At 43.9% G+C, this 12,935-nt stretch overlaps 1 protein-coding gene across 6 annotated transcripts in view; it reads left to right on the plus strand.

Annotated features, from left to right (window-relative positions):
- The window catches only part of LOC124009375 (microtubule-associated protein 4-like), an 85,362-nt gene extending 73,087 nt beyond the window's left edge, over positions 1-12,275 (plus strand). Inside the window, exons 8-17 of one of the 6 annotated variants that reach the window (XM_046321155.1) lie at positions 169-378; positions 837-984; positions 1,149-1,211; positions 1,747-1,991; positions 3,735-3,779; positions 5,338-5,430; positions 5,920-6,001; positions 6,226-6,329; positions 6,769-6,955; positions 7,283-12,275. In XM_046321155.1, the coding sequence (XP_046177111.1) occupies positions 169-378; positions 837-984; positions 1,149-1,211; positions 1,747-1,991; positions 3,735-3,779; positions 5,338-5,430; positions 5,920-6,001; positions 6,226-6,329; positions 6,769-6,955; positions 7,283-7,290 (1,185 nt within the window). In that variant the 3' untranslated portion in view covers positions 7,291-12,275. Of the gene's footprint in view, positions 1-168; positions 379-836; positions 985-1,148; positions 1,212-1,746; positions 1,992-3,734; positions 3,780-5,337; positions 5,431-5,919; positions 6,002-6,210; positions 6,330-6,768; positions 6,956-7,282 lie in introns of all 6 variants that reach the window. The other 5 variants (XM_046321153.1, XM_046321154.1, XM_046321157.1 and 2 more) reach the window with 5 other exon arrangements.
- Positions 12,276-12,935: the final 660 nt, after the last annotated feature.

Raw genomic sequence — 12,935 nt, forward strand, 5'->3', positions numbered from 1 at the left:
CTCTGTTTCCTTACCATGCTGCCTGTCCTCTGTTTCCTTACCATGCTGCCTGTCCTCTGTTTCCTTACCATGCTGCCTGTCCTCTGTTGCTTTACCATGCTGCCTGTCCTCTGTTGTATGCTTTTGGTTTTCTTATTTTTTCCTTCATCGTGTGACGTTGTTGTACAGCCTGCTGCTGGGTCAACCAAACCAAACTCTGTCAAAACACGGCCCACCTCTCTGTCCACTGGGGATGCAGCTGCCCCCCTAAAACGTTCCGCCCCCACCTCCAGCTCTGCCAATAAAAAAAGTCATGTTACCAAGGCAACCACTCCCACTGCTGGCACCAAGCGGCCAACTGTCGCTCCCAGTCAAACCCCTACAGCATCCAAGTCCAAGGTGAGTCCCCTCCCACTCCCACTTCCCTCACTCCTGTCTCTGCTCACTGGCCTTCCCTCTTGTGGTTGGCACCTTGTCCCCCTTCCCTTTGTTTGGCTCTGCTATATAACTGTCCCGTGTCCACCTTCTGACTCTCACTCACAGTTAGTGGACCACCAACTCCCTGCACTATAACCTCTGTCCGGGCTCTTCACCATTTAGTCCTACCAGCTGATTATTTTCTCCCTGAAGATCCCAGCATGCATTTCCAATATCTCCTTTCTGTTTCCAGTCTTTACTCCCCTAATTGCTTAATCAACTTCCATTTGGTGTGTTTTTTATCACACACCTATCTCTCTTTTCCCTCAGCCTTCTCCATCTCCCTTACACCTCTAGTTGCCTCTCCCAACCAACCCTCCCTATGTCCATCGCTCTCTTCCACACCACACCCTTCTTTGATTTCCTGTTTGCCTACTCAGACTCCGGAAAACGGCACTTCTGACAGACGTCCTCCTGTGCCAAAGGCCAACGGCACGGCCAATAAGGACAGTTCCTCTACTACCGCCACTACTAAACCTGCTGGGCCACGCCCCTCTGCTAATGTCCCTTCTCTGCGCCGCAACACAGGTGACACCAACTCTTAACTGTATAGTGCAAGCTGACATGCTTTAAGGTACTTTATTCTTGATGATGGTGTTATTCAAAAAGCCAACGTCAGAATTCCTTGGTCCCTAAATGTCCACTAGTCTCAATCATGTAAGGGGATCTTGGTTATGTTCTCTACCCTACAGTTCCCAAGACTGATATCAAGCCAGGTGACGTGAAGAAGCCTACTACGCTGAAGACAACACCAGGTAACAACGAACCAACATGCACAATCTAACCCAAGTATCTCATTATACAACTAAAATACCCTAGAGTTAAATGTGTTCTTTGAAATTGTAAGGACAGACAAGTGTCGTCTGTTATAATCTCTCTTGACAGTGTCATTATGACTACACAGAGAGAGACAAGTGCAATGGGTAAGTGATGCTAGGAGACAGACAGGGACGCAGAGGGAGACAGACACTTAGTCTCAACAGTAGCTCCAGTTCCTGAAAACACTGACTAACGCCTCAGGCCTGTCACATCCTCCTCTGAGATATTCATTAGTCATCGAATCAGAGGCTGCTGACACAGCCTTGGAAAACCCACTACCAGAGACCACAGTATCTACTCTCTGTAGGTAGTAGTAGTGTTGTTCCTTATCCTCTCCCCTGGGGACTAGTTAGCTTCCAGGACATTGTTTCCTAGTGAATCATTGTTGTTATTGTTTGTGTGTGTGCTCAGCTCCAGCCCTTAGAGGGTATGGTTCCTCATGCCCTTTGTCTATTTCTATCACCGCCCCAGCCAAGCCCAGGGTACCTCACACTTCTGCTACTGCTCCAAGCACTCCTGCAACCAACGGGGAGCAACCTCGCAGACGCATCACCAAACCCCCGGTGCCCAAGCAGACGGCTATGGAGAGGAAGCCAGCTGTACCCAGAGCTCCTAGGACTCCCAGGCCCATTAACGCACCCTTGCCAGACCTGAAGAATGTGCGCTCCAAGATCGGCTCCACAGACAACATGAAGTATCAGTCTACCGGTGGCAAGGTGCGGTAACGTGGGATAGAGATGTACTGTACATGAAAGCTTTGGGAAAGAGGCCTATTTAAGTGGAAAGACATCAGACGTAGACATTTGTGTATTGACAGATCTATCATGCCTTCAGTGCTGTCAAATGCCATCCATGGCATGGGTTTTGTCACGAGCAAATTCTCATTCAACATCATACGAATTCCATATCATCAAAAACCTCACCTCTCCACTGCTACCATATAACAAGGTCTTATACCACCCTCTCATTAGTCATTACCAACATTTATGGCTTTCTCAACTAAATAGTGGCACAATGCATGCTACTCCTGGAGAAAATATGTTACGCAAACTACACTATAAATACCAAAGTATGTGGACACCCCTTCAAATGAGTGAATTTGACTATTCAGCCACACCTGTTGCTGACAGGTGTATAAAATCGAGCACACATCCATGCAATCTCCATAGACAAACATTGGTAGTAGAATGGCCTTACTGAAGAGCTCAGTGTCTTTCAACATGATACCATCATAGGATGCCACCTTTTCAACAAGTCAGTTCATACAATTTCTGCCCTGCTAGAGCTGCCCCGGTGAACTGTAAGTGCTGTTATTGTGAAGTGGAAACTTCTAGTGGCAACAACGGCTCAGCCGAGAAGTGGTAGGCCACACAAGCTCACAGAACGGGACTTCCGAGTGCTGGAGCACGTAGCGCGTACAAATTGTCTGTCCTCGGTTGCAGCACTCAATACAGACTTCTAAAACATCTCTGGAATCAATGTCAGCACAAGAACCGTTCGCCATGAAATGGGTTTCCATGGCTGAGCAGCTGCACACCAGCCTAAGATCACTATGCACATTGCCAAGCGTCGGCTGGAGTGGTGTAAAGCTCACTTTTGGTGGAGGACGATTAGTCGTCTGGGTCTGTTTTTCATGGTTCAGGCTCCTTAGTTCCAGTGAAGGGAAATCTTAACGCTACAGCATACTAGACGATTCTGTGCCTCCAAATTTGTGGCAACAGTTTGGGGAAGGCCCTTTCCTGTTTCAACATGACAATGCCCCTGACCGCAACCCCATCAAACACCTTTGGGATGAATTGGAACATCGACAGCGATCCAGGCCTAATCGCTCAACATCAGTGCCCGACCTCACTAATGCTCTTGTGGCTGAATGGAAGCAAGTCCCCCCAGCAATGTTCTAACATCTAGTGGAAAGCCTTCCCAGAAGAGTGGAGGATGTTATAGCAGCAAAGGGAGGACCAACTACATATGAATGTCCATGGTTTTGTAATGAGATGTTCGAAGAGCAGGTGTCCACTTAATTTTGGTCATGTAGTGTATCTGTCTGTCTACTTATGTGTTTCTGTTTCTCTCTCTGTTCCCTCCCCTTTATTTCTCTCTTATCCTCTCCGTAACTTTTTATTTTCTCTCTTATCTCTCTCTTTTCTCTTTCTCATCTCTCTACATTAGAACTGACAGCTCCTTTCACACATAGGTTGCGTCAGTGTCCATCCACAAAAGGTTACCTGTCACAGTGATGGATGCAAAAGGGAGTCTCCATAGAAACAAATTCTCAACACATTGTTTCGAGCCAATGCACTCTTCTGGCATGCAGGAGACCTGGGTTTGAAACCTGTCAGTCACACTGACCGTTGGTGTAGCCTTAAAGCAGAGCAGTTCCCTCCATCTGTACACCACACCACATTCTCCTGAGTACTGGTGGTACTGATATTGACCCAGGGGTGGTTGTGTCCCCTCAGGTCTCCTCGGCAGGGGGTTCCCAATCCAAAGAAGGCCAGGGCAAGGTGAGTCCCTACCATCGCCATCATCACACACCCCTTGTTCATTCTCACCCATGTGCTCAACCACTCTCTCTCCTTCAATATCACACTGAAGGAAATGACATAAGTGGACCTTTTTTGTCCACTGACTGTTGGAACCTATCTGTACATACACAAACACATACAGACACATCGCACACTCCCGCTCTAACACACTCCCAGTCTAACATACTACCAGTCATGCACATCCTCACCTTTTCTTCCTCTTCATAATAGACTGTTGCTTTCCGGTATAACATGTGAATAGTTGTGGACAGTGTACTCCTAGTCTCTGTCTCCCCTGATATGCACAGCTTAACTTACAGACAGAAAAACAGACAGACAGGAATTGACCTTGCCGTCATCCATCTGACCTCTACAATCATGGCACTACCCATCCCAGGTAACCTCCTTGTGAAATAACACCACAGTGACCATTGTCCTGCGCTGGTCCTCACACCTGGTACATTTCGAAGGTCCCTGAACTTGAGTATTTGAGAGGCCCTGGAAGGCTTTTGGGTTCGTAGTGTAACCAATACCACTGCTCTTATTCATCTTTACTTTGACGTAATTTACCCTAAACCATTTTTACAGTCCTATCAGTATGATTCAATGAAGGATTATAATGGTAAGATAAGCAATTCAGAAACAACCCACTGGGCACAGACATACTTTCAACGTTTAGTTTTGATTTAAATTGAGATGTCAACTAACGTGAATTTCAACGTGAAATCAACAAAAAATGTCATTGGATTTAGGTTAACAGTTGGGTGAAAGAAATACGAAACTTTTTGCAAATTCAGTCAGTTTTCCACGTTGATTCAACATCATAAGATGTCATTTTGGGGGGGAAATGTTGGAAGCGCTTGCTGCTGTCTTCTCATCAACTGAGTGATACAGCAGAGAAGCCTCTGGTTGTCCGACACCTGTGAGTTGAGTTCAATAAGATATGAGCTTGAGGCAGTGTGAGCAAGCAGTTGGAAATAGCAGACCTTGGCTGTGGGCTAGTGTTTTAGAGGGTGACTCAGCCCGTCTGCGATGCTACCTGCGTCACAGAGTCTAACTAAACTAATTTAAACATCAGGCATCTCAGTATACCAAGCAAAAAAATACATTGTGAAAACAGATTAGTGCTTTTCATTCAAGGTTTTTGAACTGCATGTCTGTTCCTTCGCAAAGTGACAGTGTTTTGAAATCAGCAATGGATATCAGGGAAGAGATGGCTGGCTAGTGTGTGTGTGCGTGTGTGTGTGCGTGTGTGTATTATCTTTATTCATAAACACTGCAATATAGTTATCTACTTTGATCAGCCACATCTAGAACTGGATGATATTTGAGCTAATTTGCATGTAAATACTGACATCTGACCAGCCAGCATTCTGACTGTTGTGTGACTGGTTTTACTTACTATGTGTAAGAATGAGTTAACAACATGCTCTTTAGATTGCTTTCACTTTTCATCCTGGCTGCTTCTCCACCACCCTCCACTAATTCTAGACTCACCGTAGTGAACTGTTCCCACTGCTACTGTGCTTCTTTGTAGGTTATGATAGTCCACAAAAAACTGGACTTCAGCCATATCACCTCCCGCTGTGGCTCCAAGGATAATATCAAGCATGTCCCTGGTGGAGGGAATGTAAGTACAACACATGGGGCTCCCATGTGGCGGCTGCCTCGTTCCCCATATCCCCTCTAACATGCTCGATTGGACTGTAAGGAAGTCAGCCCCATTTGTAATAGAGTAATGTCCTAACGTTCTAGTCATTCTAATTCTATGGTCAGCCCCATTGGCCAGCCTAGTTATAATGTGAGGTCTGAATGGTATGTCTCACCCAACTAACCAGCTGAAGAGATACTAGCTTTCTATCTGCCTCCTTCTCTCTCACTCTCTTTTACATTGCAACAAGTATTACATTTCCTTATTTAGTGACAACAAAATCCATTTAAATGGATACGTAAAATGCCCACTTCTCCACTTTACAGTAGAGTACTCACATTTCATAATCAGTGTTATACTGAGGGGTGAAAGTGATTCAAGCCATTGTGTGAGAATTTCCGATTGGATGTTGTTTCATCTTTGCCATTCATACTTCAACATTTGTGTTGTTTGTTTGGGTGCATTCAGGTCCAGATTCAGCATAAGAAGGTGGACTTGAGCAAAGTGACCTCCAAGTGTGGCTCTAAGGACAACATCAAGCACAAGCCAGGTAGCCATCTGATGATTTTGGAAATTAAGACTGCATCCCAAATGCCACCCTATTCCCTACATAGTACACTACTTTTGGCTACTTTTGGCTACTTTTCCCTACATAGTACACTACTTTTGTCCTGCTCAAAAAGAGTGGACTATATAGGTAATAGGGTTCCATTTGGGAAGCGTCCTTTATCAAATTAATTACCTTCTTATGCCACTAAGGTGTGTCCACTACAGGGGGTGGAGATGTGAAGATTGAGGCTAAGGCCAATGGTAATGGCAAGCCCAAGGTGGGGTCAATGGACAATATTGGCCTTGAGGCAGAGGATGGACAAAACAAGGTACGGTCACCATTCTCTTGTAGTCACGTAGTTATTTACATGTTTTACCTAACCAGGATTTGGTCCTGAAGGTTTTATTCAAATACATTTCAGAAAGCTTAAAGTTCTAAAGTAATTGTTTATTGCACAACACACAAAGACAGGATGTTTGAGGTTGTGGTGGTGGAAGCGTTTCATTTGAACATGCTGCTGGTTGACTACATACAGAGAGCAATTTCATCCTTTTAAAACAAGTTGCGTCATTGTGCTTTAACCTGTTTGTCCACTAGATGGCATTAATGATTACCCAGTCTTTCATCAGTAACACAAGATGTAATGAAAAGATCATTGAACTTATAGGAATTCATACACACTTTTTTAATGAACATATTATTATGGTAATTTACCTCATTGTTTGTCCGATTCTCATGTCGAAACCCTGCTGCTCACGTGTTTCCAGGCTGGGGGGATGCAGGAGAAAGCTGAGGGGAAAACATCTCCCCCTGGTGGACCTCCAGCCACAGGTGCAAGAAGTATGGCTAAGGAGAACGGACATAAGGAGGCCACACCTCACCCTAATCCCTTTGGGGGTGATGGGCTGCGAGACCCGATAGGCATGGGCATGGACAAACGCATCCCTGAGACAAGTAGGTGCCTCTTGCCTCAACAAACACCCTGTGGTCTTTCTCAAATCTCACTTTTTCTGTCATGCACTCAGAGCATTAACTTTGAGATTACCACTGTTGCCTGTCTCACATGGCTTATCGGGCTTCATGTCACTGCTGAGTGCTCAGATTGTAGATAACTGATTGTTGTGAAGTAAGTTTTTTGCCTCCTGCAAATACTGCATTCAAAAAATGTGCATGTTATTTTATGCCATTAGTCTAACCAGTTAACTCCCTCTATTCTTTCTCCTCTTATTTCGCTCCCCTTTTCTCCATTGCTTCCTGTGTCCCACTCTGTTTATCTGCCAGCAGATTGAGTCTTACGAGCTGAGCTTTCGCAAGCGTGCACGGGCTCGCACGAACCACGGCGCCGACATCATCTCCCGGCCCACCCCGATTGGCAGCCACCCCTCACCCTCATCGCAGCACCTCTCTCAGTGTTTCTCTGGGGGTCCGCCAGCTTTCTCCTCCACACCCTCCAGCTCCAACCCAGACCCTCGTCACCCAGACATGAGGCAGGGGGACAACTACTGAATGCTAGCAGGACAGGGACTTCTTTAGCACATTTCAACTTCTTCCAGCACCTTCATTTGACCTTTTACCTCTCCTTTTACCATACTGTATCTAACCACTACTCTCTGTCCTTGTGGAATATCTTTCCTAGTCTTCTGGTCTCAGAGGAGCCAGTATTAAAGTATAGAGACCAGAGTTCAGATAGATAGACGAGCTCTTACTGTACAGTGGGGTTTGGTCTCTTCTGAATTGCCCTGGGTTAACTTGCTGTGATATAAGGGGAGTAGTATGACCTCAGAGTGAACCTTCTAGAATCTAGACCCTCAGTGTTCTGTTATAGTTATGTCAGCGCAGAATGAAACGTATTATACTGCCTGCTTCTTTTGTTCCAGTCTATCATTTCTGTTCTTATACGTAGTGCCACCTCGATTAAAGTCACAAACACCTTCAGTGTCACACTGTACATTTGTACACATTTTACGTCAGACCATCACAATGAGCCAATGCTATCTATGTGACAGGCCTTACCCTAGACGTAACACCTTCCTTACTGTACCTATCTCTCTGGATGAGCATAACTGCCCTTGTACTGTTGGGACCCCAGATTTCACTTGAGTTGTATACAGTACATTATACAATGGCGATTAGTGAAGCACCCCTTATTGTGAGCGTGTGGGATTGTCATGTCATCCCAATGAACAGGGGCTAATATGCCACTCCCTCTCTTAACCAATACAGTATGTCTAGATAACCCTTTGTAAACTCGTGATTCCCCCACAGCACTCTCAACAACAAGATACTAGTAGGCTGTTACAAACAGTAGGATATTTAACATCTCTTTCAAAAACTCTATATCGTGTTTTCGTAAATTATTGTAACAATGAGCTGATGTGTTGTTATGTGGTTTCATCATAATATACCCTTTTCCTTTTACTGTTACATCTCTCTGAAAGCAATACACTGAGTGGTCTTTGCCGAGGACACAACTTCCTCATACACAGACATTCCCGCACATGTGTACAGTACGGTACAGTCAGAGGGAGAGAGAGACAAAACAAACCCCTGCAGGGTCTGTGCACAGAGACTGGATGCCTGGGACAGGGCAACATAGGAAGCAGGAGGGAGCAGGGTGAGGAAAGGCCTATGATTGCAGAGTGAGGAAAGGCCTATGATTGCAGAGTGAGGAAAGGCCTATGATTGCAGAGTGAGGAAAGGCCTATGATTGCAGAGTGAGGAAAGGCCTATGATTGCAGAGTGAGGAAAGGCCTATGATTGCAGTGAGGAAAGGCCTATGATTGCAGAGTGAGGAAAGGCCTATGATTGCAGTGAGGAAAGGCCTATGATTGCAGAGTGAGGAAAGGCCTATGATTGCAGAGTGAGGAAAGGCCTATGATTGCAGTGAGGAAAGGCCTATGATTGCAGTGAGGAAAGGCCTATGATTGCAGAGTGAGGAAAGGCCTATGATTGCAGTGAGGAAAGGCCTATGATTGCAGAGTGAGGAAAGGCCTATGATTGCAGTGAGGAAAGGCCTATGATTGCAGTGAGGAAAGGCCTATGATTGCAGTGAGGAAAGGCCTATGATTGCAGTGAGGAAAGGCCTATGATTGCAGTGAGGAAAGGCCTATGATTGCAGTGAGGAAAGGCCTATGATTGCACCAGGAAAGATACTCCAATGCCATTTGTGTTGTCCCCCAGTGATCAAGTCTCTGTAGTGTTGGCCAAACCGTTGGGACAGGGAAGACGAATAGAAAGACGTTTTGAAGGAAAGCAAGATTTAGATAGATACATTTAACAATATAATCACAATTTTATGTCAGTATCAAGGGAAGTTTGTGACGAACAAAGACAGTCATAAATTGATCTCTAATGTAACAATTGTATATTTTCAGTCTTCTCAACTACTCCACTGTTAAATATGAATTCATTTGAATGGCTGCTTATGCTATTGGTTCCACTGTGAAAAGTGACATTATTGTGTAACAATAGCGCACAATTTCTTATTGGAGCAGTTTTCTTTCTTCTTTTTTTTAACAAAGAAGCTAATTACTCAGATTAACTTGCTGTCAGTTTTGTAAAGAGGTTGGCGGAATTGTATAACATTACATGACTATGAATTAGGATTCAGTGTGTGTGTGTGTGTGTGTGTAGTATGTTGTGATCAACATTTAGGCATGTCTGTGGAGTTTGTCAGATTAGTGGTATGTTGCTGGATCAAGTTCGAGGGCACCCCATTGCCTTTCAAATACTGGTAGTTTGGCTCTTAGAGTACAAAAATGGCACCTCCAACAAGAGGGATAAGGGCCCCAGATATTAATGTGTACTTGTGCCTTGTAGATTCTCAAGGCTGAACCACAGATAGAACCAGATCTCTCACAGGATGTCTAAATCTGAAGCATCCCTTTATAGCTTCTTCTCACCACCAGACATGGTGATGATAGGAAGCCCAGTGGCGGGAAGTGGGAGGACATGGAGCGAGATGAAACATGCTAATTTCCTCATAGATGAAACATCTCAATACAGTTTTCTGTTCCCAAAACTAACATCTGTTAAGAACAGGGTACACTAAGTTTTTGAGACTTCACCCTTTCTAAAAATAAATGGCATTGCTTAGAAGGATTACAAGGGTAAATTGAGTAATTGCACAATCGCAACTTCACAGAGTAGGAGTTCTCCAGCGGAAATATGCAAATACATGCTAGACGGGCCAATAGGATCTCGCTAGTTCGTGCTTAGCTTTGCCCAGCTCTTTGCTTGTTCTGCTCAATGTGCTTCATTTGCTCCCATTGGAAACATCATCGGTGGTATATCTTGGTTTAGTACAAATCTGTGGCTGAACTGTAACAGGTGTATAGTTCCCCAAAAAATGATCTTTATGTCCCACACTCAAACCCTTTTATTTTGAGATATTGTTATGTACTGTAATGATATAATGCTGCTGGATGTCAGTAAGGTGTCATTTGAATTTATTTGAGTGTGTGCACTGCAGTGGAGGAAATCATAGGGATCGTCAATGGCAGAGATAATCAAAGAGCAAGTTATCAAAATATCGAGAATGAAAGAAAAAGCACCTTATGATATTTACAAGTATTCTTTCCCCCCAAGATTCCCATGGTTAGTTGAAAAACTGGAATGAATTGAATTCTTCCTGAAGCATACGTCTTACACTGATGAAAGCACTTTGAATGCACAGTGGTATGTACATTTTATGTTTGAGCTCTACAGTATGCTAGAACTGTTGGCATGATTGGATGAACAGATTTGTCTTTTAGTCTCCTTGGCGGTAACCTTGCTGGTCACGTTAGTGGACTTTGGTGTCGTGCTTTGGGACGATGGTCACTCGCTCTGTCTGTTCTCCGTGTGCCTGTTAGACGTCACGTTTGTTAACACTCCCCTTTCCAACGCGTAACCACTGCTTGCAACACCATCCTTCCATCAGTCTTCACACAGTCGTTTGTAAATAGACATCCACATGTTTTTATCACCACAGGAAAAACAAATAGGTATTGATATTAGGGTCTTTATGGATGTTGACAAATGTATTTCACATCCATGAACCCATTTTCAAAGAGAGTGTTTTCTTTCTGGAGTCTGCCTTTTTCAGAAAGGGCTGAAGTACAATAATGTTTTTAAAATGCAATGTATTAAAGATGCAAGACATGAATATCATATGTATGAACTTTTTGTTTTGTTTTCAAAATCACAATAGGACACATACTAAGGCCTAGATTCAATCAGATCAAGCGTTAACCAGCGATAGCAGACACCTGCATAGCAAATGTTTTGGTGGAGAAGGAAACTGCGTTGGAGCTGTCAAGTTATTGAGCAGCTGCTCTTGCAATCATCAGGAACCCCCCCCCCACTCGCATTAGAAGTTCAGAGTGAGAATATGTACACTATATATATATATAGAATTACACTCAAATAAAAAAATCATTCAACAAAATGAGGATTTCCATCATCATCACATTCCAGTGTTTGAAGTTGTAAACAAGGCTGCATGGGATTTCTGTTAATAATTTGACTGTGCAGCCAACAGCAATGTCCGCCTTAGGTATAAGAGAGCCACTTGTGGATTTGACAGCTCTAACACAGTTTTACCTCAGACTCTGCGGATGTCGGCTAAAGCGCCTCCGATTGAATAGAGCCCTAAATCTACATTGGACTTGACAGTAGGAATGGTGGTTAGCATCTCAATGGTTGGTCAAGGTGTGTTACTACCAACTCCAACTCTGTAGAGGAATAAATTAACACTTTTATCTGCCTCTTACACTTAGGCCTGTACTCACTATATGTTAGAAATCTACATGGAATAAAGAATAATCCTGTTTCATGCTTATTCTTCCAAATGTTTTGTGTCACTGGTGAGCTGACCGAGTGCCCAACTTTCATCCGGAACCAGGCATTGTGAGGATAGGTTGAAGGCCATGCTCCCAAATGCAGCACCTGACACACACAGCCCTTGAATGTCATCCAGACATCCCTCCCACATCCCCCATGTGAGACTAACAGTAACTGTCTTTTGGCATGTGTTATGTAGTGTGCTTCTGTAAAGCATCAAGGAGCCCATAGCTGTGCTTCGTCTTCGAGCACACCTGTAGTGTGTATTATTCTCCAGTGCACACCATAAGAGCATGCAGAAGACAATGGATTGTAGACATCTGTCATAGATAGGAGTTCATTGTTTCCCCTTCGATTTGAGATGTAATTTGGTATGAAAGAGATGTTCATTGTGATTAATTGGTATCTAGTGATGTGAATATTAATCATGAAATAAAAGACAAGCAAACGTTTGAGTGTATGTTTCCTTTTCTGCTTAATTGTCTTTTGTGTATAACTGTACAAATATTGCCTTTTTTTATTACAGTATGTCTTTTCCATAAAGAACTATGTTGTCTGAGTCCACAAGAACACAACGTATAGTGCATGTATACTGAACACAAAATGTAAACACAACATGCAACAATTTCAACAATTTTTATATAAGGAAATCAGTCAATTGAAATAAATTTGTTGGGCCCTAATCTATGGATTTCACATGACTGGGAATACAGATATGCATCTGTTGTTTACAGATACCTTAAATCCAGGTAGGGGAGTCGATCAGAAAACCAGTCAGTATCTGGGTATCTGGTGTGACCACTATTGCTTCATGCAGCACGACATCTCCTTCACATAGAATTGATCTGGCTGTTAATTGTGGCCTGTGGGATGTTGTCCCATTTCTCTTCAATGGCTGTGCGAAGTTGCTGGATATTGTCGGGAACTGGAACACCCTGTCGTACACGTCAATCCAGAGCATCCCAAACCTGCTCAATGGTTGACATGTCTGGTGAGTATGCAGGCCATATAAGAACTGGGATATTTTCAGCTTCCAGGAAATGTGTACAGAGCCTTGCATCGTGGTGCTGTTGTGGCGGAAGAATCAGAATTAGTTAGGTAACATAAATAA

This window comes from Oncorhynchus gorbuscha, linkage group LG22, assembly GCF_021184085.1.
Source record: "Oncorhynchus gorbuscha isolate QuinsamMale2020 ecotype Even-year linkage group LG22, OgorEven_v1.0, whole genome shotgun sequence".
NCBI classification, from domain to species: domain Eukaryota; kingdom Metazoa; phylum Chordata; class Actinopteri; order Salmoniformes; family Salmonidae; genus Oncorhynchus; species Oncorhynchus gorbuscha.